General features: G+C 39.8%; 1 protein-coding gene across 2 annotated transcripts in view; it reads left to right on the top strand.

Annotated features, from left to right (window-relative positions):
* The window catches only part of LOC124625776 (peregrin), a 260,021-nt gene that overhangs the window by 177,244 nt on the left and 55,215 nt on the right, over positions 1 to 27,562 (top strand). For both annotated transcript variants that reach the window (XM_047149217.1, XM_047149216.1), the window contains exons 16-17: positions 2,330 to 2,551; positions 14,190 to 14,361. In XM_047149217.1, the coding sequence (XP_047005173.1) occupies positions 2,330 to 2,551; positions 14,190 to 14,361 (394 nt within the window). The remainder of the gene's footprint in view (positions 1 to 2,329; positions 2,552 to 14,189; positions 14,362 to 27,562) is intronic.

The following is a 27,562-nucleotide window of genomic DNA, read 5'->3' as shown; positions in this document are numbered from 1 at the left end:
GTGATGCTCTTTCTTTATTCCAGTCGGATATAAACATCCCAGTAAAGCAAGTATGTCAGTTCCTATATAGATTTGTGTCAGTGACCATATTGTCTATCATACTGTTGTCTATTATTTTTTGAAAAGCAGAAATTTCAGTACTCAGGTCATCTGCATTGCTTCTAGGACCAGGAAACACTTTCACTACATTCTTATTTCTAACTTTACTCTGGTTAAGTATTCCATTCCTCTTCACCTTGTAAAGTCATCTCTGCCAATAAAAAATTCCACATTGTCACTCAAATCACTGTTGTCTACTTCAATAACAGATGATATGTCTTGTTCAGAATCACTGTCATGCTCACTTTCTAGCATTACTTCCACCTCCTCGTCTGATTCCCCACTGCCACTGCTGCACAGTTCATGATCTGACATGTCCAACAACTCCAGCAGAATTTTGACTATTTCTTCGGGCACCATTTCCCTGAATAAGTAACAGAATAGTTAGTTTTTTCAAAGCACTGATCTGGTATACATATGCATGTTTTCACATATGTACCAAATACGTATTTACTTGAGGACAAGGCACAAGGGATTCTTTCTACACCAGTGGCATTCTGCCAACAGATTCACGGAACAAAAGGCACACAGAAAGTTACAGAGTGAAACTAACTACAACAGATTGTAGTCGAGACAACAACAGAGGAATAGCTAGTGCGCCAGTAATCTCTGACAGAAAGCAGTGTTGCCACTAACACAAAACTAAACATGGTGCAGTCTATATCAACACAACGTCTGCTCAAGAGTTAAAAAGATGGAATGACTAGCTGAGGAGGAGGTGATGCATGACAGGAAAGCTCAAGAATCAATTATTTGTACGAGTAACTAGGAATTGTTATAAGCAAATGGGAGAAGCAAAGTTACTGTTATCATCTACAGACTTCTGAAACACAAATAATGAAAGAAGGTATTCACATTAACCATAACACTTAGTCTATTGGATTCGCCATTTTCTCAGCCTCAAAAACATATTATTTGTATGTTGTGCTCTTATATGATACTCTTCACATTGCCATGAACCCTTAGATTACATAAATTATTCTCAGTTTTTAGCTGCATCATTTGAATTCAAATTCTTGAGCGTTTGAAAGTTTTCATCACAATTGTCATCAGGAATTATATCTGCTGACTGACAGAAGTGATAAGGTATGGTTATGTTCATGAAGTAGGGAACTCTAGAATCTTCCAGAGGCGCTCTGTATTCTGTTGTGTGTGGGAAGGCAAGTCCAGCAGAAAGCAGCAGGTCTGCCCCACCATGGGACCACATAATGTCACAACTTGTGAGGGGCCAGTGCTTTCTGAAGCAGCACTGGCTCCTCATGCTTGTTGAAATTATGCCATCCTGCAGCAGACGAGTACCATTCTCAGCAAAGAAAGGTTGTAACTTCTGTTGGTGATCGTGATAGCTGTTGGAAACCTGAGAGTTTTAACTCAGTTGGTGTGAGTTGAAAACTTTGGTATGGATTTGTCCCCATACTTCAAATACCTTACAATCATGCCTGTTGTGTATTATTCCACCCATTAATTTTATTCTGAAATTTTCAAGCATTCTTTATACTTTTTAGTTGGCAGTGTTTAAATTTCATCTTTCATGCATTTTGTCTTGCCCTCCAGCTCTTACTTTTCTTTTTATCAGGTCAGTGTTTGTGATACCTGTTGGACCTGGATGTAGGGAGTACCTAAACCAGTATTGATAATGGAAAGCTACAGACCAGCACCAAGCAAAACTGATTGGACTCCTAATTAGACATGTTATTCTTCTGCAAAACATTTTTGAGGACAAGATCATATGTAAGAAAATGAGGGGACAACCTAGAACATCCTATTTAAAAAATACGAGCAGAGAGATGGGATGTTGTACATATATGGATATGAAGAGGACTGCTGAAGAGAGGAAGCTATGGCTAAAGAGGCAAGGCTTAGCCTCTTGAAAGAAGAAGAAGAATAGTGTGGGTTACCTGTGTCTCCTGTGTGGCTTTATTACTTGTTCCTTTCGGACTGAATGCTGGTTGCTAAAATAGCCATAATCACTCTGATACCTTCTCCTTCCTTTATTTCATAGATCCTGTATTTTTTTATTTCCATCTAGTAGTGCTAAGAACAAGAAAGTGCACTCCTCCAGAATACTGGCCATTCCATTTAATAATATTTATTGTCATGTCAAACTTCCTATGTTATGTGAAAGGTGACCTTTCTTCATCCACACTTGACAGTTTTGTTCCACTGGTGTGTGTAGAGAGAATAAATTATTGGACAGACATTCTATGTTTACCCACCGTGTGGTTTACAGTTTCCTTACCACAACCTGCGAGACGGGGTCGACGCAGGAGGAGGCCTGGCCGCCGCCCTAATCGTGAACGACACGCTGGATTGGAAGGAAACTTTAGGCCACAGGAAGGCGGTAGTAGTGGAGGTGTGGCAGCTGGGGCTACCACTGCAACAACAGCAAAGGCTGCGAGCCAGACACAGCAGCAGGCGCAGTCTGTGGTAACAGACACACAGCCTGTCAAAGGTAAAATATGTACCTGTAGGTAATAATGCTTCTCTTATAACATATTTATTACTTTAGATATCGCCTCTTCATACAGAGAGAAGCACAGTTTATGGAGCAATGTTTTACGTTGTAGCCATAATGCAAGTACTCTTTTTTTTTAAATGTGTGCGGAAGGATCTGACGAAACTTGGTAGCCGATTTAAGGACTGTGGCCTCATTATTAGTGAGCACTGCACCTTAGTTTTATTAAATGGTGTTAAAATAGTAATGTTAAACCTGATAGAGAACTGCTGAATCTCCCAACTGAAAGCAATAACCAGTATAGCACAAAACTTACTCTCTGAAGCAGAACACTAAATTGTTATTTCTGTCAAGAAAGTTACTTACAATGCAGGATGCAAACCAAAATTGATGTATGGGCTGAAGCAACCAAAAATTTATTTACTGTCATTTAATATGACTGGTAATTTCTTTATTATTTATTTAGCTTACAACTAGTATCACACCACACACCAAAAAATTATAAATATATTTAATACACAGAAAAAGGCATAATTACAAGTTAATTCAACTTCCAGTATTAACAAAGCACAGAAAGTCACAAATATATATTCAACTGCTGAATGTATTGAATTGATATCTTCGTTGCCATGAGTCACAGCTGGGCACTATTAATTCCTATTTGTACACTGAGTCAGTATATCTTCCATGATTTGTCCTTGTTCTCTTTATCACAGATCAGATCTTGTGGTGCTCTCCAAAACCTGGTGGCCTGAACAAGATGACGGGCACCTTAAGCTGCTCTGGGGTAGCATTGTTGTGCCATATTTTTGTCCATTATTCTGTTGTTGTTACTACGTTGCTTATCAGAAATTTTGCATCTTGTAGATGGTATATCCTCATTTACAGGGAGATGAGAATCACCAGTTATTTTTGCGAACTCTTGCTTCAAGCAGAGTCTCGCCACAAAAATGGGGGAGCCACATGACTGACAATGGGTGACCAGAAAGCTGGAGTGTTTGTGATTATGCTTTGATGATGCACATATTCTGGTTGAATTGCATGTCAACAAGTCCGATGTATGCGCTGTTGATCTGGACTGCAGCACAGTATTCTGCCACAGGATCCATCAATCCAAGAGCAGAAGTTGTTAGTGTTGGAGCTGAAAAGCCCACTTCATACAACAAAGTATCTACAAAATGTTATTTCTTGTCTTTGTCTTAGTGCAATTTTACAGCAAGTGCTCTTAAAACATGAGTGTCCTACAGGAGTGACCCCTAGATAAATTAGAAACGTAGAAACTGGTGACTTCTGTTTTGGCATCCTTGGCTGTAATCTCCAGTTGCAGAAGTGTTTTCGACAGTTTGTGTGCCTTTGGTCCTGACAGACTCAGTAACGCCCAGGTCTTTGTAGCTCACAGTTTGTCCCCAGTCATTGGGACATCCAAATTACCTTGATGTCTTAGACATGTCCGCTATACAGGCTGTTACAAAAAGGTACGGCCAAACTTTCAGGAAACATTCCTCACACACAAATAAAGAAAAGATGTTATGTGGACATGTGTCCGGAAATGCTTAATTTCCCTGTTAGAGCTCATTTTAGTTTTGTCAGTATGTACTGTACTTCCTCGATTCACCGCCAGTTGGCCCAATTGAAGGAAGGTGCTTGTGTTGACATGTGACTCATTGCTCTACAGTACTAGCATCAAGCACATCAGTACGTAGCATCAACAGGTTAGCGTTCATCACGAACATGGTTTTGCAGTCAGTGCAATGTTTACAAATGTGGAGTTGGCAGATGCCCATTTGATGTATGGATTAGCACGGGGCAATAGCCGTGGCGCGGTACGTTTGTATCGAGACAGATTTCCAGAATGAAGGTGTCCCGACAGGAAGACTCTCGAAGCAATTGATCGGCGTCTTAGGGAGCACGGAACATTCCATCCTATGACTCGCGCAGAACATTCCAGCCTATGACTCCGAAGACTGGGGAAGACCTAGAACGACGAGGACACCTGCAATGGACGAGGCAATTCTTCGTGCAGTTGACGATAACCCTAATGTCAGCGTCAGAGAAGTTGCTGCTGTACAAGGTAACATTGACCACATCACTGTCCGCCCCAGTAGCTGAGTGGTCAGCGTGACGGATTGCCGTCCTCTGGGCCCGGGTTCGATTCCCGGCTGGGTCGGAGATTTTCTCCGCTCAGGGACTGGGTGTTGTGTTGTGTTCATCATCATTTCATCCCCATCCGGCGTGCAGGTCGCCCAATGTGGCGCCGAATGTAATAAGACCTGCGATATGGCGGCCGGACCTGCCCCGCGAGGGGCCTCCCGGCCAATGACGCCAAACGCTCATTTCCATTTACCACATCACTGTATGGAGAGTGCTACGGGAGTACCATGTACAGCGTGTGCAGGCACTATCAGCAGCTGATTGGCCTCCACGGGTGCACTTCTGCGAATGGTTCATCCAACAATGTGTCGATCCTCATTTCAGTGCTCCTGCACATTTCAGTCGAAGTGTTCGTACGCTTCTCAACAACAGATTCGGTGACCGATTGATTGGTAGAGGCGGTCCAGTTCCATGGCCTCCATGCTCTCCTGACCTCAACCCTCTTTACTTTCATTTATGGGGGCATTTGAAAGCTCTTGTCTACGCAACCTCGGTACCAAATGTACAGACTCTTCGTGCTCGTATTGTGGACGGCTGTGATACAATACGCCATTCTCCAGGGCTGCATCAGCGCATCAGGGATTCCATGCGACAGAGGGTGGATGCATGTATCCTCGCTAACGGAGGACATTTTGAACATTTCCTGTAACAAAGTGTTTGAAGTCACGCTGGTACGTTCTGTTGCTGTGTGTTTCCATTCCATGATTAATGTGATTTGAAGAGAAGTAATAAAATGAGTTCTAACATGGAAAGTAAGCGTTTCTGGACACATGTCCACATAACATATTTTCTTTCTTTGTGTGTGAGGAAAGTTTCCTGAAAGTTGGGCCGTACCGTTTTGTAACACCCTGTATACAACAAAAACAGAAGAGGGTGCAGCACTGATTCTTTTGGAAAGCCATTATTAAGACCTGTTCAATGGCTCATGTGACTGCCCATTAGAACTTGTAGTTTTCATTGCTTAATGTAGCACTGATGAAATTTCCAGTGGTATGACTCATAAAAGTTTAGAATATTACCCCTTCCTTCCACACAGTATCATAAGTCACTTTAGATCTATAAAAAAAATTTGAGGTCTTTTGTTTGTTTCAATATTCCACTTTAGTAAAAAGTTGTTATTGAGAAAACGTTGTTGGTGCAGCTGCGGTTCAGATAGAATCCTGCCTTTTCAGCTGACAGGTTTTGAAAAAATTTGTGGCTGATTCTATTACACAGTATTCTTTCCAAAAGTTTGTATACTGTGCTAAGGAAAGCAGTGGGTCCGTAGCTTTGCCATTTGTTATTTGGTTGACCTTGTTTTATGATGGCTATAATTTTCCTCTTTTTTTCAAATCGTGTGCCATGTTACCAGTTTGTAGAATATCAATAAAGAATGCTGTTAGCCTTTCTTACACACTTCCTTACATACTTCCCACTGTGGATTAGGAATTCTGAATGGATGCTATAATGTATCATTTAAATGTACAATGCCTACTTAGGCTGATGTCTAAAATTATGGAATTAATCCTAACAAATGCTAAAAATAAAAATAAAATAAAAATCTGGAATGAGAAACATACTTTCACTTTTATAGAATATAAAATTTGCTGTGCCTTGAACATAAATGTTCCGTATCTAAGAATAGTTATGGAGATAGTACATTACTTTATATTATATTGTAGAGACTTATTCATTAAAGGTGTATTTGTAGATGAAGTCTTATGGCTTCTATATTATACTATTTGAGCTATTTTTGAGATCATTAGTGGAGTTGCTACTCCAAAAATCATTTCTGAGTGGTATACAAAAGTTATTTTATCATGAAAATGACAGATGTTATTGTAATATATCGCAGCAGTACTTGTAGCAAGAATACAATTGCAAATTAAAGAAAATTAAGTTTGGTCCTTCTCACTGAGCAGTTCTGAGAAGACGAGACCATTATTTCAAATGCTAAGCGACAAGGTCAAGAAAGAAGAGGTACAACATTGTGGCTATAAAAAGAGATATAAAAAAAATTCCCTCACACCAAAAGCAGAATTACTGCAGAACTTGTTGAGAATGTACAAGAAACTTTATACACCTTTAATGAAATACACAGGTTCCAAAATTGACTCAAGAATCAATTGTAATGATTTTTATGAAATATGTCAAACTTTCTGAGGTCAGTCATGCCATAGTATCATTATCTATACTGAATACTTACCGTGTAATGCCATGAAAATTAGGTGCCCTTGCTCCTTTTATTTCTTTGAGAGCTGTGATTTCCTCACTGATGAATGATTTAGAGTAGCCCAACTCAGATATTCACAGGCTACTTCAAGAGCCTGCAATTGCTTTTGGACCTTAAGTGAATATGATCGAATCTGAGGAGTTCTAGAGGTGGACACAATTTTACTTGCTACTTGCTTGGGAGTAACAGCCTCCTTTGTGCAGTCTTGTGGCTTGGCACATATAAGATTTCTTAGAAAAGACAGGCATTTCTGCTTGAGGTGCAGATCTCTGAGGCCTCATCAGTTTCAGTCCATTGTATATGGTGAGCTGCATTGATACTCTTCTGGAGTTCGTCAGCTATTTCAGTTACTGTTGTCACAAAACTTTTGTGTAGAATGTCACACTATTCCAACCGTCTAGGTGTGTATTCCTTGTGGAAGCCTCGTAGGATACATTCCTTTGTTATGCACAGCACAGCTCCTGTGAACCTGTCAGCTCTTTTAAAGTTCGATTGAGATCTGGGAAATGATCTTACGACAAGTACGCTTGTGCCTGTTTTGAAAAGGACTGGATGATGTTGATTGTACAAGAAGTTTACAGGACATTCCTTGGTATTGGTAATGACTGGCCCTAATTATTGGAGAACACAAAACATAAATCAGTGTTGTAATCTGTTTTCCAGGCTCCAGAACAGAATGTACACTGATCTTCAGTACTAAGAACTAGATGGAAGTTGTGTTTTTCAGACCAGTTAACCAGTGTGTTCCCATTTTCAGTGTTTACATTTGTATTTCCATAGTCGATCATGGTTGGTGAAGTCTTCTAAGAACACCGTAGAATGGTCGTGAGTTTTTAATACATGTACATGCCAAATGGCTTCTAGATGTTCACAACAGTTATTTCACCAATTCCTAGCTCCATGTTAATGTGAATATTTTCATACGTGTAATTGTTCATATGGTGGTAGTGGCAATTATTACCTGGGATCTAATATTGGTGAGAAGCAGTTGCTGCCAAGCTGAGATGAGCTCTCATTGTTGTCTTGTATTTACGCACATTTAAATCGACATATCTTTCCAATAATTATATTGTCTCCTGTGTGAATTCTTATATGGAATTATTTCCATAAAGTCTCCAGGTTATCCTGAAATTATGCTTACTTCTTGGTCTTTATGTGCCTTCTTCCTTTAGTCATATCTCTGTATTTTTTGTATATGGATGCCTACACAGAAAAATACTACAAAGTTATTGTCACCACTGTCTTTTCAGGTATTAGGTTCATGGACTGCACGAAAGTTTTGATTATGTATCATATCTGGAATACATGTCTGTTTTGTATATTTTTCTGCACCTTGTTGTGTCAACTGTCTGTAGACATCATATCAACAATACACCATAGTATTTTTACATTTTTGCTTATTTCCCACTTCCTGTATCTTAATTTCATTGAACACTCTGACACACAAACCCTAACCTTCCAAAAACTAGCACTGCTAAAAACTGTTGTCATCAGTCAACATCCTGCACTGCTTCACTCTGCTGATTCTGTATTCAAATCTTCTCCAAGACTGTTCAACATGTAACATCCCAACTAGTAAGCATTGGGTTTATTGCATGGTTCTCCAGTAATGTACATTCCCATTGACTTGCCCCCTCTCACTAGCTACATTTCTCCTTTTGGTGCTGCATCCTGGCAGGATCTTTCAATACAATTATTTACATCACAAATTTTTAAAAATCCCATGATATCCTGGAAAATGCTCTGACACTTAGCACAGAAAGCAATTACTAAAGCAGTCAGCATATCATGAAAACCTTTCAGAAAGCCAGCTATGCAGTTAGAAATAATTTGAGGTCCATTAATCATTGTCAGCAGTGGAAGCACAGCTGCCATTTGTTATAAAAACTAGTTCCTACATAGTATGAAATTTGTTAATTTTGTGTATGGCGACAGTATTATGAAAGGATGACTTTATATTCACCATATAGAGGAGGATTGGAGTCGCAGGCAGGCCTAACAAAAAGACTGCTATACATTTGAGCTTTTGACCGAAAGGCCTTCTTCTAAAGTAGAAAACACACACACTTTCACATAAACACAACTCATACATACATAGCTGCTGAGGCCAGACTGCCTTGCAGCCAGAGAAACTGCTTGTGTGTGTGTGTGTGTGTGTGTGTGTGTGTGTGTGTGTGTGTGTGAGTGTGACAGAGGGGGAGGGGGTGTTTGTGTAAATGTGTGTGTGTTTTCTACTTTAGAAGAAGGCCTTTTGACCAAAAGCTTAAATGTATAGCAGTCTTTTTGCTGTCCGTGTCTACGCCTCAGCATCTCCTCCGTGTGGTGAGTAGCAATCTGTCCTTTTCATCATATAACTGTTCTTCCATCCTGAGTTTTCAGTTGTTTAAAATTTGCGTATCGATACTTTGTATTACATATTCTATAGCTTCTGCTCAGAAAGTATAACACAGGGCTTTCATTATTTACATACATTGAATGATGTTCTGCTATATGCAATACATGCAGTTAAATATAAATACAACTGTAGTAAATTCCTTTCAGTTATAATCTAAATTTGTGAATTTGGCTTGCATACCTCTTTTTAAGATTCAACTGTAAGAGAATTTCAAAAGTCAAAAATAAATAGGAATAATCCTGTTAAATGGTGGTGGTGGTGGTGTAAACAAAAGTGTGTGTGTGTGTGTGTGTGTGTGTGTGTGTGTGTGTGTGTGTGTGTGTGTGTGTACTCCCGTGTTTGCACGTAGGTGCAAAAAATGTAGAGAAATAGAACCAAGGTAATGTATGTATTTGTTAATTCAGTTGTAACATGTTTCGCTTTCACCATTAACTCATTATTAAGTCACTGTATATGATTATAATAATCATTCTTATTATGTTTTTAATATTGTAGTTTGTAATTAAGAGGAAATTTGCAGTTACTAAAATGTGCTTTTTATGCGATTATAATTATAAGTTCCACTTTGTCCATTTTTGTACAGATTTTGTATAAAGTCTCCGCTTCTTTCACCATGCGTTATTTAACGTTGTCCAGTTTTAACTCCTGTAGAGTTACTGATCATCTAGGGGCACAGTATGTGATAAAAGTGTGTCTTTTCGTATGAAAATTATACAGAAATGTGCTGAATGCTGAATGATACTATGTACAGAACTGATCTGATAGTTTTGTGTGTGCCAGCAGAATGAAACTAGAGAATACCCTCACAATACTGTTTATGGCCTGACTTTTGCATTATTATGTTTCAATATATCTAACATTTTTGTCTCTTGGGCTGCTCTGCAGTGTAGTGCCTAGAGTGCTCGACCTCCACAGCAGAGGTCCCCTGTTCAAACCCTGGTGACTCCATGTGGAGTTCGTGCTGCACTTTACGGAGTTGGGACAAATTATCTCCAGGTGCTCCATTTTCCTTTGCTCATTCCGCCATATGTCCATCACCTCATTCGTAATAAAACATATCATCATATTTAGCAACAGTTGACAAAGAGTGTAGTCTTTATGCTTTTATAACAACTTTTGTTTATTCTGAGCAGTTGTTAAAAGTATTAATTTTAAATTTTGAAATTGCTCAGGCTAAGGAGGAGGCTCAGGATACCACTCCCGTTACAGATAAAACAATGATTGATATGTATATCTTACACTGTAGCAACAACAGTTTACAGGCTTTTTGGGCCTTTCATGGTGATATATTTATCACTGTGTGCATCGTCCCTCACATGATTGGTATCCTGCAGTTCTTCTTTGTATCTTTTTAAAAGTAAATATCCTTTTTTAATATGTTGTGGACTTGTCAGAGATATAGGAACCTTATATCTCACTGAGCAACCATTTAATTTACATTTACTGTTAACCGTATAACTGTTACAGATATTATGCTGTCATGTTTTCATTTCAATTGTTGAGTATCTGTCATTGACATGAAATTTTCAGTTTAGTTCGTGTGTCAGTGCACTGTTAATGTTGTTCCCTCTATGTTGGGCAGCTCTGTGTAGAAGATTCACTTGGCCATTTTATTAATTTCAGTGCACTATGTAACAATACAGAAATTCACTAAATCTGATTTCCATGTCTAGTCATTAGAAAAATCTTTTGATCTGTATTGTCTGCAGATAATGGTATAAACTAACTGTCAGAATAGTGTAAACCAACTGTCTAAAAATGCAAATGCAAAAAAAGGAAGACATTAATTTCATGTCCAATGCAAGAATAACTGAAAGTTTTTCCATTGATCTTGTTCTTCTATCTGCTCGTTATTTCAGCAGATATTTGCTATTAGTTCTTGTTAAAGATGTTTTTATCAGTGTTTGGAGGAAATATTATTTTCATTAGCTGTAAAATGTGTTTATTGAAGGGGCATAGAGAGGCATAGGAAGTCACAGTGGCAAGATGTGAAACAAAATGAGCAAAAGTAATGGAAGGTGCTATATGGTCTCGTTGAAGATATGCGTAAGACATATGTGCTGTGTGTGAAATAGGTGTTGGTGTGTGCATGACTGTATAAATTGGAGGACAGTATTTAAATGTGCTCATGTGATTTTTCTGAATCAAACATGTTTGAACTGTTTACTATATATGTTTATTTAATTTCTGTTTTCACTTTCTTTACCCAACTACCTTTGTGTGTGTGTGTGTGTGTGTGTGTGTGTGTGTGTGTGTGTGTGTGTGTGTGGTGGGTGGGTGGGTGGGTGGGTGGGTGGGGGGGATTTAAGTTTTGTGTTGGCTCCCCATGTGTTTGTGTGTGTCCGTATCCCGTTTTGAGGGTTATGTACCTCAAACTGTAAAAACAGGACTCCTATATGATCACTTTGTTGTCAATCTGTCTGTCTGTCCAACTGTTAGAAACCCATTTTCTCACAAACAAGTTGATATATCAAGTTGAAATTTATGTCACATACTGAGGTCTATGGTCCCTTGGCGGTGTAAAACATTGAAGCTTCTAAGGCAGTGCAGTCAAAAGATACACCCATTTATGTCACATATTTTATAATCTCAAACTCACTCATCAAAACAAGTCAGGCGGCAGACTTCTATAAGGAGGGTATTCAAAAACTGATACAACATTATGACAAGTGCCTCAATATTGACAGAAATTATGTAGAAAAGTAGATTAAGGTACAGGCTTTCATGTAAAAATAAAATTATTGAGATATCTTAGCATGTCTTTTTTTACTTACTTAAAAAATGCGCCTCGTATAATTAGTAGTTCATTTCAAATTCAGCTCCTTCCCACCTTTTCTCTGTTTCTTCTTACAGAAAAAGTATTTTTTAGCTGTCAATTGTTACCTGAGATGAGAGTGCATTTCTGGAATCAAATAAGCACAAATGAGCAATAAGGTAAAAAAATCAAATTATTGTTACATGACAATTTCATCTACCTTTTTATACTATTTAATAGTATTAAAATGTTACTGAGCAAGCTGATTGAAACACTGGACACACATTCGAGTGGACAGTGATTCCTATCCCCATCTGACCATCCAAATGTGTTTTTCGATGCCACATAATCACACCACAAAATGTGATCCCAACGAAAAAGCCTGAAGGAGTCATCCTGAAGATAAATTTTTAAATCTGAAACTGGTGGTAGCTACCTTTAAACAAAAATTCTGCATTATTCTTGTGGCTGGGCTGACGTCAATTTTGTAAACAATATTCATTACTCACATTGCATTTTTCCCTTCCAAAAACTTATTAGAGAATCAGTGTCCATATAGGTGTACAGTTCATTAATTCTGAACCAAGTGGACCACCCTGTTGCTGAGCATGCTGCCAAACATGATATCCTTCATTTGGATGACTGCTTCACAGCCTGTGCCACATAGATCCTTCCCACCTTTCCTTTCTGAATTGTGCAGGTGGGAACTTTCCTGAAATATATCTTACGTTCCCATAACTCTCCTGGCCTCACTTTACTTACTTTACTTTTTCGTGTCCGGGGATTTGTTTCAAAGCCTTTCAGCCCAATGTCGGGCCAAGTCCTGGCCTCAACCTTCATTAGTCATTGTCCATACCCATCCAGACCCTTTCCTGTTCCCCATTCCGGCACTACACAGCCCTCATTCCACCATTGCATCTTGTCTTTTTACTTGTCTCTTTTTTCGCTACCCCCTACCCACCTCTCTCCTGCCCTCCATCTAACCTCCTGATTGCACATAGCTGCCCTATCTTCTCTCCACATAGTCCCCGCATGCTTCCCAACAGTGCTTCATTGTCTACCACTCCTACCTTACTATCCCTCCCCCTCCCCACCCCAGCCTCCTCCTTACCCCCACCTAGTCACCACTCCCATCATGCACTGATGCTGCAGCTCGCAGTGTGGCTTCAGTTGCCTGAGACTGGAGTCGTGTGTGTGAGTTGCATTTGCAGGCAAATGTGCATGCTTTTGTGAGTGTGTGTGTGTGTGTGTGTGTGTGTGTGTGTGTGTGTGTGAGATCCATTTTTGACGAAGGCCTTACTGGCCAAAAGCTTTATTTGCGACAGTCTTTCAAAGTCGTCAGCTTATTCAAGAACGTTTTTGCAAATGTTCCTTATATTCTTCAGTCACCATACAAATTTCCACTCACCAGGTTGAAGTAGATAAAGGAACTGGACTCACATTTGAGAAGGCAGGTTCAGTCCATCATCTCACCCTCAAGACTTTAGGTTTTCCATTGTTTCCCTAAAATGCCCAAGACAAATGCTGGGACAGTTACTTTGAAAAGGATTTGCCCAATGTCCTTTCCCATTGCTATAATTTCAAAGTTGTCAGCTTATTCAAGAACGTTTTTGCAAATGTTCCTTATATTCTTCAGTCACCATACAAATTTCCACTCACCAGGTTGAAGTAGATAAAGGAACTGGACTCACATTTGAGAAGGCAGGTTCAGTCCATCATCTCACCCTCAAGACTTTAGGTTTTCCATTGTTTCCCTAAAATGCCCAAGACAAATGCTGGGGCAGTTACTTTGAAAAGGATTTGCCCAATGTCCTTTCCCATTGCTATAAGATACGAACTTGTGCTTTGTCATTGACAGATATTAAACCATAATCTTGCTTCCTTCATTCCTTCCACTTTCCAGTTATACTTTCTCTTGGCATTTGTAGCTTGTTACTCCCTGCCAACATAGTAAATAAATCAGATAGTGACACTTGCAAAGTTGTGCCAGTGTTTTTCCAAGAAACAAAGCAAAGAAAATAAGTACCTAGAAATTTGTTTATTTGCTTAGTGTTGAGCCAAGTGAGGATGTGAACCACTGATTGTATGTCTGTGCTCAGATGTACTTATATTGTCCTAACAGACACATCAAACAACACTCCTCCAGTAACTCCTGTGAAGATGTCTACATCAGACCAGTCGCAGATGAGTGCATCACCTTCTGGTGTGAATCGTCGTACTGCTGTACTGTTCACCAGAAAAGCTGCAGCAGCTGCCTTCAGGAAACCAGACCCTCCAGGAGGAAGCATTAGCATGTACGTAAAAATAGACATCACAATTGTAATACCGTATATGACAAGAATATATTCGTATATTGTTATGTATCTATGTATTTCATCTATTTTATCACCTGTGCCAATATAGCTGCCTTAAAAGTACAGTAGGGTTTCAATTATCTAAACAACCACTTAACCGAACTTCCTGTTACTCACTCACATGTGCTGCCCTTCCCCTCCGCTTCAGTCTTGCCGCCCTCACTACCACCACCCCCCATCTGCCCTGCAAAAATGCTGAGTTGCAGACAGTAGTAACTGTTTGCCCCCTGTCGTGATCATTGTGTCCACTTTGCCATGCAAACTAAACTTGTGATACAAAATGTGTAAACATATATGTGTTGGCCTATATATGAGAAATAAGTACGAGATTAATAAAAGGTTAGAGGAAGAGAAATCTGCATCCATGCTATCTTACAGCTAAAATCTTTATAAGTCAATATTTATGGATATGAAAAACAAAGGACAAGCATCACAGATATTACATGTACCCTTTATTCTACCGATGGATCGACAAGCCGTGAAACTATGAAGTTTACTTCGAACATGAATCTGGATGATGCTGTTTACAAGTGGTTTACATAAAACAGCTCACAAGGAGAAGCTACCTCTGGTCTCTGGTCCCATTCAAACTAATGGAAACCTTAAGGGGCCATTGAATTTGAAAGCAAGTACAATATGGTTAAAGCATTATAAGTCAACAAACGGCATTTGCAAGCATCAAATAAAGGAGAAAAACTGTCTGCTGATTCTTCAGCAGCCAACTCTTTCAAAATTAAACTTGGAGATGTATTGAAAGAAGAACATTATGTTCTCGAAAACACTTAGCATGCTGATGAAACTGGGCTCAATTAGAAAGCTTTGGCAAGGAAAACTTTTGCTTCATGTTTTGAATTAGCAACACCCGGTCCTAAAATAAGCAAGAATTATGTTACTGATTTAGCTTGTACTAATGCCACCGATTGTCAGTGCTCATTGTTTACACCTAACAAAAGAGCACCTAGATGGGTAGTACAACTTTCACATAATGGTTTATGGAAGTTCATGCACCTCCCACGAAGGCTCAACAGTTAAAGAATGACAAAAGGGAGAAAACATCACTGCTTCTTGACAATGCACCAACTCGTCCATCATGTGACATCTTAAATGAAAAGAACAGGTTCTTTTGCCATGTAGCATAACCCCCTCATTCCATCCTATGAACCAAGGTGTTATTGTTACTGAGACCTATAAATGATTGTACGGAAGAATTTTTATGCACATTATTAGTAAAAGAGGAGGGAGAAGAAAGTTTGTTAATAAATCATAAAAATAATGATTTGATCAGAGCAGTGTGGAATAGTGTAAAAGAAACAGAATTTTAAGAAAGCCTGGGATAAAATTTTGAGTGTGATGGGATACGTCTGAAGTTAAGTGCTCAAAATTGTCACAGCGATTGTAAACCTCATCACTGATGAAGCTGCCGCTTGTCAGCATGTTACATCAGGTCTGGTCCAGAAAATGAAGATGCAAATATACTTGCTGCCTCTGAAGCATTTACTGCTGTGATGATGGAAGCTCAAGATAAAAGCAATCAGTATCAGATACGTGTTTAGAAAGACCAAAATTAGGGTTTTCTTTTTAAGCGTTAATTCTGTACATATGTACTGTAGATACAAATTGCATATGTATTACATATTTTTTGTGTATTTGTCTGTACTATATACATTCCTATTGTTCTTGCCCTTGTAATAATACAAGAGATTCATGCTATAAATGTAGTGTTTATTGGTAAATAAAGTACACTCCTGGAAATGGAAAAAAGAACACATTGACACCGGTGTGTCAGACCCACCATACTTGCTCCGGACACTGCGAGAGGGCTGTACAAGCAATGATCACACGCACGGCACAGCGGACACACCAGGAACCGCGGTGTTGGCCGTCGAATGGCGCTAGCTGCGCAGCATTTGTGCACCGCCGCTGTCAGTGTCAGCCAGTTTGCCGTGGCATACAGAGCTCCATCGCAGTCTTTAACACTGGTAGCATGCCGCGACAGCGTGGACGTGAACCGTATGTGCAGTTGACGGACTTTGAGCGAGGGCGTATAGTGGGCATGCGGGAGGCCGGGTGGACGTACCACCGAATTGCTCAACACGTGGGGCGTGAGGTCTCCACAGTACATCGATGTTGTCGCCAGTGGTCGGTGGAAGGTGCACGTGCCCGTCGACCAGGGACCGGACCGCAGCGACGCACGGATGCACGCCAAAACCGTAGGATCCTACGCAGTGCCGTAGGGAACCGCACCGCCACTTCCCAGCAAATTAGGGACACTGTTGCTCCTGGGATATCGGCGAGGACCATTCGCAACCGTCTCCATGAAGCTGGGCTACGGTCCCGCACACCGTTAGGCCGTCTTCCGCTCACGCCCCAACATCGTACAGCCCACCTCCAGTGGTGTCGCGACAGGCGTGAATGGAGGGACGAATGGAGACGTGTCGTCTTCAGCGATGAGAGTCACTTCTGCCTTGGTGCCAATGATGGTCGTATGCGTGTTTGACGCCGTGCAGGTGAGCACCACAATCAGGACTGCATACGACCGAGGCACACAGGGCCAACACCCGGCATCATGGTGTGGGGAGCGATCTCCTACACTGGCCGTACACCACTGGTGGTCGTCGAGGGGACACTGAATAGTGCACGGTACATCCAAACCGTCATCGAACCCATCGTTCTACCACTCCTAGACCGGCAAGGGAACTTGCTTTTCCAACTGGACAATGCACGTCCACATGTATCCCGTGCCACCCAACGTACTCTAGAAGGTGTAAGTCAACTACCCTGGCCAGCAAGATCTCCGGATCTGTCCCCCATTGAGCATGTTTGGGACTGGATGAAGCGTCGTCTCACGCAGTCTGCACATCCAGCACGAACGCTGGTCCAACTGAGGCGCCAGGTGGAAATGGCATGGCAAGCCGTTCCACAGGACTACATCCAGCATCTCTACGATCGTCTCCATGGGAGAATAGCAGCCTGCATTGCTGCGAAAGGTGGATATACACTGTACTAGTGCCGACATTGTGCATGCTCTGTTGCCTGTGTCTATGTGCCTGTGGTTCTGTCAGTGTGATCATGTGATGTATCTGACCCCTGGAATGTGTCAATAAAGTTTCCCCTTCCTGGGACAATGAATTCACGGTGTTCTTATTTCAATTTCCAGGAGTATATATGGTTTTATTGTCTGAATAAACCAGTTATCTGAACATCCCTGTTCCCCCCAATTAGTTCAGATGATTGACACTCTACTATATAAGACATTATTGCTTCATTTGCCATTGCATTTGTTGAACAGTGGTGTGATACATTGCTTGTGATGTCCAGATTTCAGTATGCCACATTTCAACTGATTGTACCTTCATTACTATGCCACATTTCAACTGATTGTACCTTCATTACTTTCGAAATGTCATATATCTCTATCTTGGGGATTCATCTTAAGAACTATACAAACATTATAGAAATCATAAAATGTTTTTATAGAACTCTCTCTGTTGGTAGTTACTATGCTGTCTGCCATCCTGACATGAGTGTAATGTCTACCCGAGATAAGTTTATTTTGTTATCTTTGTATTCTTATTGTTTTCAGTTGCTTCTCTTACCAGATTTTCCTTCTTAGTTAGTCTGCTAATTAGTTACTTTCATGTTCAATAGATAATTTGTACAGTTAATTGCAGTGATGTAGAATGAGTCATTTTACATTCACATTTTGCTGTTTGCCAGACATTTTATGTCACTGGATATTTGATCATAAATCTTGGTTGCTGCATTATGAACCCCATTTTGTGTTGAAGAACAACCGTAATGTGGAGTTATGAAAGTCATTTCTTCTTCTGGTATTGTAATTATGCACATCGTAGTTCCATTTGCTCTGCAGTCGTTTATTTACAACAGACTACATGAGGGAGTAAATAAACTGTGAAGCAGTAGTCAGAATCCCCAACTCCTTAAGCAAGATGATCATGAGTGAGCACCGCATGTTATTCTTACAGCACATTTTTGAGCAATGAAGATTTTTTCCGAAAGATGAGTTACCCCAGAATATCACATTGTTGAATGTAAATACTCAAAATATGTCAGCTTACTGATTTGTTGCTCCCCAAGATCTGCAGTGCTTGAGAATGCAAACGTGGTTCAACTGAGTTATGTGAGAAGTTTGAAAGTGTATTATTTCCAGTTTAAAGTCTCATTAATATGAGCATTTAATAATTTTGGAGTTTCTGTCTAGTTATTATTTCGTCACCATGAGTTACACTTGTCATTGGTGTAGTACCTCTAACTTTACAGAACTGAATATGCTGTGTCAATTGAGAGTGAGATCATTTGCAGAAAACAACTCAATACATCACTATTAACGACATTATTGACCATTTCTTCTGTTGCTATATTTTTGAATTGATTACAATACTAGTGTCATCTGCAAAAAGAATTAATGCTGCTTTCTATATATTGTATTTTCTCACAATGTCTCCCGCATATTTCCAGATAGGTTCTGTAATTCGTCAATAGTTGCCTTATTTCTTTTGATAATTTCTTTTCTTTTGCTTTCTTTATTTGTAGAATCATAATTGAAAGCCTTTTCTTCAAACTTTATTAGTAGACTTTCTCGGGATTGTTTACGTCTATTTTTAAGAGTCTACCAGTTCAGTTTCTTCTGTATGTCTGCGACGGTCTCTGCGACTCTCCTCCGTGAGTCAAACATACCTGTCACCATTCAAGCTGTCCTTCTCTTTATACATTTTATGTCCCCTGTTAGTCCTATTTGGTAAGGATCCCACACATTTGAGCAATACTCTAGAATGAGTCGCACTAGTGATTCTTAAGCAATCTCTTTTGTAGACTCATTGCATTTCCCACGTATTCTACCCATAAACTGAGTCTACCACCTCCTTTACCTATGACTGAGCCTATGTGATTATTCCATTTCATTTCCCTACAAAGTGTTACATCCAGGAATTTGTATGAGCTGGTTGGCTGCAGTTGTGTTTCATTGGTATTTAGGTCAAAGAATACAACACTTTTTTTTAAAGGAAAACTTGTGAAGTGCTCTGTTTTACATTTCTGACCATTTAAACCAAGTTGCCAATCTTTACACCACTTTGAAACCTAATCATCTGCAGTATGTGCCTTTGTTAAATAATTGGCCCTTTTGTATTATTTTTGTATACTCCTTGTGTTGAATTTGTTGTTTAATTTACTCTGGTATGACTCTCAATTCTTAAGTAAATTCTCATCACATATATTGCTTACTTGCTACCTGGTGAGTCTGTTTCTTCCTAGCACTGTGTTTACTTGTGCTCTGCATTTAACGAGTCTTACAGTACAGAGCATACTGTGCAAACATAGGCTGAAAAGGAAAGTTTTTAGAAGACCTTAGGTCTTTCTTATTACTAGGTACTAGACATTCAAAGGGAACATTAGAACTGGTACAGAGCTTTTGTAACTGGTATTTTTAAACCAATTGCAGAGCTCAGTAATGTTACCTATGATTCAGTAGGTTGTGTACACTACAGAGTGTACTCCAGCCTCAATTATACAAGGGCATCCCGAAAAGGAATGACTCCAAATTTTGTATGTGAAAACTCTTACAGCTTCTCAAATAACACAAACAGTATTAACATTGTACATCTTTATACTTCATGCCCACGTATTTATTTCTCAACATAAGTCGCCCTGGTGACGAACATGTTTCTCCCAACAAGAGACCAGTTTGGTGCTACCATCACGGTAGAATGTCGGACTCTGTTGATGGAGCTGCAACCTCACATATGCTTGCACCGCTTTATCACTATCAAAGTGAAGTCTTGAAGGTGCTCTTTAAATTTTGGAAACAGATGAAAATTGGATGGGGCCGCCCAGTTACACATATGGGTCAGAGGTACGGATGTCGACAGAACATGACAAAAATGCACTAAGAACCTTTGAGCGGAAAGTACGACACAAAATCTATGGTGCATAAGGGATGAAGAAAGCTGTAAAATACGCTACGATGTCAAATGAGAAGTGTTAATGCAAGGTAGGGACATAGTAAAATTTGTGAAATCACAGTGAATACAACAGCTAGTACATGTGGAGAGAATGGTAGAGGATAGAATTCCAAAGAAAATGGTGAAAGGTGTGATCCATTCAGCTAGGCAAAAATGGAGACTTAAAAGAAGATGAATTGTTGATAGTGGATCTCGCCAGTATGGGAGTCTTGGGGTGGAAAAGAGCAGCAAACAACTAAGAAATGTGGAGAAAGATTGTTGAAGCCAAGGGCTCTAGCACTACCGAAGAAGAAGAAGAAGGAGAAGAAGAAGAGGAGGAGGAGGAGGAGGAAGAGGAAGAGGAAGATGTTCAGACTGTCTGGAGGATGATTGATGACAGTGAGCAGAAAACATCAGATTGTTGCAGATGTCACAGTTCTTATGTGTATTCTGGCATTGTCATGCTGAAGGAGAGAGTGCTCCATGTGCGGACGAACTCGTAGAATTCGAAACTTGATTACAACATGCTGTTACACAAGCACTGACATAGTTACATTACATACTGCAATGTTACGTACTACAATTTGGACTCCTCTAGTGGAAGAGGGCTCCAAATATACAGGCATGAATAATAAAGATGTAGAATGTTAATAATGTTTGTTTTATATAAAAAGCTTTAAGAGTTTTCTCATAAAAAATTCGGGGGCATTACTTTTCAGCATGCCCTTTCACGGTTAAGCATTAGATTAGGAGCACTGCAGAGAATGCTTTTCGCAGTAGTACTAAATGAGGTGACATAGTGTCAAGATATTGGGACTGCAGTTCAAATCCCTGCCTGGCCATACAGATTTAGGGATTCCATTATCACATTAAATCACTTAAGGCAAATGCCAGAATGATTCCTTTGAAAGGGTGTGGCTGATTTCCTTCCGCATTTTTCTCTAATCCTAGCTTGTGCAGAATCTACAATGACCTCATCCTCAATGGGGTGTTAAAAGCTAACCTCTAACCTACCTTCCCTCTTAACATAATTGTGAAGATTGTATCAATCTTTGTGCTGTACAATAGGCCCAGTATCTAATGTTCTGTGATACTTTTTAATGCAGATCTTTAGACTCATTCAAAAGGGGTGAGGTTGGCTAATCATCCTGCACTTTGCAGCATCATCATATGCAGCAAGGTTTGCATATTACTGTTTATGGTAAGAGGTTACTTGCACAGCTACATACTGTAAAATGAATCATTCCACATCATTACAATTTATCATGCAAATGTTCTGTGGAACAAGGAACTAACTACCTCAGTAAATAACTGTATCCTGAAGAAAACTGAGTCTTAAAGAACACTCATGAAAATTTCAGAAATCTTACGAGTGAGTAGGATGAACTTCCAGTGTCCATACAAGAAGATGGAAGGGCAGGTGATATGTCAGCAGGTGTGTTGTTCTTATCAAAATGTTATTCAGAGACACTACAGTAGGAGCTAATACCATATTACTGTTTAACCAATAAGAGGAAAGCACGCATGACTATACATATAGAAAACGGAGATAGGTCCCACCCTCTTCAGGCTAATGAATACTGATAACTGCTTCTTCAGTACTGTGGTACAATCATAGATCAGGAAATATGTAAGCTAATGATAGGACAGTTTGCCGGTCTTGACCTTCACAAAGCATGTAGATGGTTTGAATAAGGTTATGCAGCCATAGCAGGAGAATAATTGTTTGTGGAGATTGTAATATTGATTTTCTCTCTGACAGTACTTACCAGGTGCCCTTGGATTATTGAGATTCATCTTTGGATTATTTCCTACAGTAGTTTCCAACAGGTATTTCAAAATATAGTGCCACAACCATTAATAAAACCATAGATTCCCTTGATAAACATAGCAACATGAAGCACTTATTGACGAAGAAATGAAAAGTTACTGGAGTGATCTGGGCAACAAGAAAATGGTCCAGAAAAGTTTCCATTCTAGTCTGTAATCACAAAGTTCATCGACAGCACTCAGATAAACAGTTCAATTGAAAGTCCAGCACTTGTACACTGTTGCAACACTCCATTGTCCTAGTAGCGCTGTGACTGAAGTTAGAAACTTCTGATCCAGCTGTGAACAGCTGATTCTGTTTGATGGTTCTGCCAAAATCAGTCTCTTTCATAACTTAGGATCAGCCTATTTGATATCAGTGGTATCAATAAATGATCCACTGTGGCATGCATCTCTGGCTAGATGCTTCTTGCCAGAAATCCTGTGAACTACCATTTTACGGAATTTAAACAGGCTTCAAGAATCCTCCCTCCACAACCCCCAAAATGGCCAGTATGGCCATAAACATTCCACTCCTTGGTAGAAGTGCGGCCAGTAGCAAGGGAAGTTTCTCAACAGTGGTGAATGATGAGTTCAGACCTCTGTTCTGCAGCTGTAATGGGGGCACCAGTAAAGTATGTACTGCTGGTACATCAAATCCTTTACCGTGTAATGGTGCTAGTCACAGAGAAACTCCTCCAATAACTTTCCTTTGACTGAAATTGTTCTGTAAGATGGCAAGAAGCAGGTTATTATGTCCTCTTTGTTGAGAGATGACACTGCTTTTTTCATGTGCATTTTAAATATTTGCATGCTAGGTGGAATGGTCCTGTGGTAAGGTGCGAGATGCTGTTTTTTTGCAGCAGTCCTGAAACAGACCAGACACAAATTGCAAACCATCATCTGATATATGGTATGTGGGGCACCTTCAGTGGCAGATACATTCTGTGAGATTCTGATAGGGTACCTACTTGACATGCTACTGTTTGTTTGCATCATATGTGGGTAGTGTGATTAACTGATGTGGACGGACTGCTACTAGTGTTGTGGAGGCAGTCATGGAAAGAAGCCCTGTGGTGGTGCAGCTGGTTCTGCTGTGCATGTCTCTCAATCTCTACTGAGACACCAGACCATTAGACATGGTGTTGGGTAAGCACCTTCATTCTCGTGATACCCCAATGATTGGAGTAATCTCTAGAGGGAACCCACATATGCATATTGGGCTGTTTGACAGTAGTAAATTGAGCACTGATAAGTGCTGAGGAATTGTGCCCAATGCTGTTTTATCAGGAAGCTTGTTTATACAACCAGGTGAAGCAAGTAGTGATTGATAATCTGGTATATGATGATGGACCTTCATAGCATAGAGAGAGGATTGGAACTTCTGATACAAAAATAAATAAGTGCTCCTCTGTCAATCTGGTTGGGATTAATTTGAGCTGAGGTCAGTGATTTGGAAGCAAATGTGACAGGCTGTTCAGATGCATGTGGAGTCTTACGCAATAGAACGTTAGCCTTTCCATCTTTGGAGGCATCTATTGTTAGTAACAACTTTCATTTGGGGTCAGATGTGAGCTTGTAGTAGCTAAAGTATGAGTTTCTCAAAAGTTTGCTGACATTCTGTCGTCCACTCAAACTTTTTACCTTTCTGCCAAAGATACTTTATTTTATTTCCTGGTATTTATAGAGAGAGGTAGCCAAGTAATTCCTTCCACGTTTCTGTGGCCAGAACATTCCATGTCGGGTTTGAAGACTTCACACTTTTGGTTCATAATGTCAGGATTAATTTCTGAAGATTAAGAGGTATTCTTCATTAGTTATTCAATTAATAGTGATATCATTGAAGTCGGGCTGTCAGCTCAACTGCTCTTACTTGGGCAGCCACAAGCATGTGGGCTGTGGTGAACAGACAGCACAAGTATGGGCCATCAGGCAACCATGCCATAACCTATATGACCGAATGCCTCAGCTGATTTCCAATTAGAGCTGGCCAAACAGCTCTCGCACATGGCAAAACAAGGCATGAATTCAGTGCAGTAGACCCTGCGGTGCAGTTGACCCATCGGCAGGTAACCTGCACCTGTCCACAGGCGAGCTATGATAGAAACTTTTAAGTAGTTTACACAACAAGGAATGTCCTGTAGTAGTTGTTCTTGGTTGTTGCTGTTGTGGTGGTGGTGGTCTTCTGTCTGAAGACATGTTCGTTGCAGATCTCCATGCTTGTTAATCCTGTGCAAGGCTCTTCATCTGTGCATAACTGCTGCAGTTTACATCAACTTGAACCTGCTTACTGTGTTTAAGCCTTGGTCTCTTCCTACAGTTTTTACTTACACCCCCTTCATCCCCCTCCTCAATTCCCCCCTGAGTGAGGTGGCACGGTGGTTAGAACACAGGTCTCACCTTTGGGAGGATGACGGTTCAAACCTGTGTCCAGCCTTCCTGGTAACTTTTCCGTGATTTATCTAAATCGCTTTAGGAAATACTGGGATGGTTCCTTTGAAAGGGCACAGCCGACTTCCTTCCCTAATCTGATGGAACAGATGACCCACTGTTTTGTCCCCACCCACAAATCAACCAACCAACAACAACAACAACAACAACAACACCCCCCTCCCCTCACAGTTCCATTATCAAATTGACAATTCCTGTGTTGTAATACTGTGCCTTCTTTGAGTCATATTGTATTACAGATTTCTTTTTTCCCCACTTCTCTTGATTTATTCAATATACCCATCTAATTTTCAATATTCATCTTTATCACCACATTTCCCAGACAGCCATTAACATTTCACTTCCATAGAAGACTGCCCTTCATACCGACACTTTCAGAAAAGACTCCTAACACTTAAATTGGTATTTTATGTTAACAAATTCTCTCTTTTGGAAAAACAGTGGAAGGTAGCACATTGGCTAGCACACTGGACTCGCATTTCGAGAGACAACAATTCAGTTCTCCATCTGACCATCCAGATTTACAATTTCCGTCATTTCCCTATATTTAAAATGCGTAGATTGTTTCTCAGAAAGGATATGGCCAGTTCCTTCCTCATCCTTCATTAAACTAAGCATGTGTTCCATCTTTAATGACCTTGTTGCCAATGGGACGTTAACCACTAATCATTATTTCTTCCTTCTTTTTTCAGGAACCTTTTGTTGTTATTGCCAGTCTACAATTTTATATCCTCTCTACTTCAGGTAATGTCATCTATTGTGCTGCCCAAATAGCAAAACCCATCAACTACTCTTAGTGTCTCATTTCTTTATCTAAATCTTTCAGCATCACCTGATGTGATTTGACTACATTCCATGGCCCTCATTTCTGTTCAGCTGCTCTTGCAAGTGTTGGGTAGTTTCTGAGAGAATTACAGTGTCATCAGCAAACTGCAGAGTTTGTATTCCTCCTTGTCCCTGAACATTAATTCCCCTTTCAAAATTTCTACTTTGTTCCATTTACTGCTTGCTCAGTGTACAGGTTGAATAATGTCAGGGAGAGGCTACAACCCTGTCTCACCCATTCTCAACTACTGTTTCCCTTTCCCACTTTTTGACTTTTATAATTGCAGTCTGATTTCATTACAAGTCGCAAATTTCTTTTTGCTTTCTGTATTTTAACTGTGCTTATTGTCAAAAGGTTTCTCTCAATTTGCAACTGCTATAAACTCAGGTTTGCCTTTCTTCAATCTATGTTCTAAAATTAATTGCAGCATCATTATAGCCTTGCTAGTTCCTACATTTATCTGAAATTCAAACTGATCTTCCATAAGATCAGTGTCTACCAGCTTTTCCATTACTCTGTAAATAATTCATGACAGTATTTTGGAAGCATGACTTGTTATAGTTACAGTTTGATAATATTCACACCTGTCAGCAGTTGCCTTCTTTGGCAAAGGAATTATTACATTCATATTTAAATCTGAGGGCATTTTGCCTGACTGATATATTTTGAATACAAAGTGAAATAGTTTTGTCATGACTAGCTCTCCCAATAATTTCAGTAATTCTGAGGGAACATCGCCTTCTTTGGGGGGGACTTGTTTCGACTTGGGTCTTTCTGAACTCTGTCCAATTTTTCTCGCAGTGTCGTATCTCACATCTCATCCTCATTTACTTCTGCTTCCCTTTCTGTAATATTGTATTCAAATTTATTTTCCTTATATAGACCTTCTGTGTATTCCTTCCACCTTTAAGCCCTCTGTTCTTTGCTTGGTATGGTCTTTCCATCTGAGCTCTTAGTATCCATACAGCATCTTCTCTCCTCCTCCTCCTCCTCCAAAGGTCTTTCCAATTTACCTGTAGTCAGCACCTCTCTATTATATAGTCGTGCATGCTTCTTCAGCCTTGCATTTGTTGTCTAGCTATTTCTACTTTACCAGTTTTCCCTTCCTGTCACTGTCAATTTTTAAACATCTTTTACTCCCTTTTGGCTTCTAGATTTCCTGCATTTTCATATTTTCTCCTTTCCTCAATTAGATTTAACATCTCGTGTGTTATCCAAGGATTTCTGCCACATCCTGTTTGTCCTCCTTCTGCTTTTCCCATTTGTTCTCTCAAGGCAATCCATTTGTCTTCTGTTGTGTTCCTTACCACCATTTGCTTCTGACATGTGTATCACAAAAAAATTTGATCACTGGCTACTTTAACCAGCTCTCAGGTCATGGTATAAAGTATATGTTTATGACCAGTGTGATGCCGGTTTGTTGCATTCAACAGAACCGTAGTCTACAATATGAACATCGTGTTTCCTGGAGTGTGCATTGAGAATGTGGATCATGACTAATTCATTATTACACTGTAGTAGAGGTCACCTGCCATTGATGTGAGGGTGGAATCTGTTGATGATGAGCTAACAGGGTTTTTGTGCATGTCATTTTCAAGTTTTAGTTTCTGAATCCAACAGTTATTTGGAGTTGCTTAACCCCTAACCTTGCAAGTTTCTCCAGAAAAGATTTTACCAAAGTTGACCATTGTTGGCTAGAAGTGCCTGACTTCCAGTCTCATGAATACTTACAAGAATGGAGACTGATTTTCATGAAGGCCATTCCTGTTCAAGGTACAAATTTCTTGCTACCCTGAAGACCCCATGTACTTTTGCTATCCTAAGAACCTAATTAATTCTAGATTTGTCTGGCTGCACCACTTCTAAACAGCTCAGAGTCTGGAGAAAAACATTACAGTAGATCTGACGAGTGAGTGTGTATTTTCACACTTGGAATTATATTTACAAGGCAACACATTAAGTTCTGCCAACCAAGCAGCATAAGTATGATTTTTGTGCTTGTATTTATTGAAAAAATTTTAAACTTACATTTTTTTTCACAGTAATGTGACGAAATAATACAAATTTCAGAAAGATACAAAATAGTACAAATTTC

The sequence above is a fragment of the Schistocerca americana genome, chromosome 8 (assembly GCF_021461395.2).
Source record: "Schistocerca americana isolate TAMUIC-IGC-003095 chromosome 8, iqSchAmer2.1, whole genome shotgun sequence".
NCBI classification, from domain to species: Eukaryota; Metazoa; Arthropoda; class Insecta; order Orthoptera; family Acrididae; genus Schistocerca; species Schistocerca americana.
Note: the sequence above shows the minus strand (reverse complement) of the source record. Positions and strands in the feature narration are given on the sequence as shown.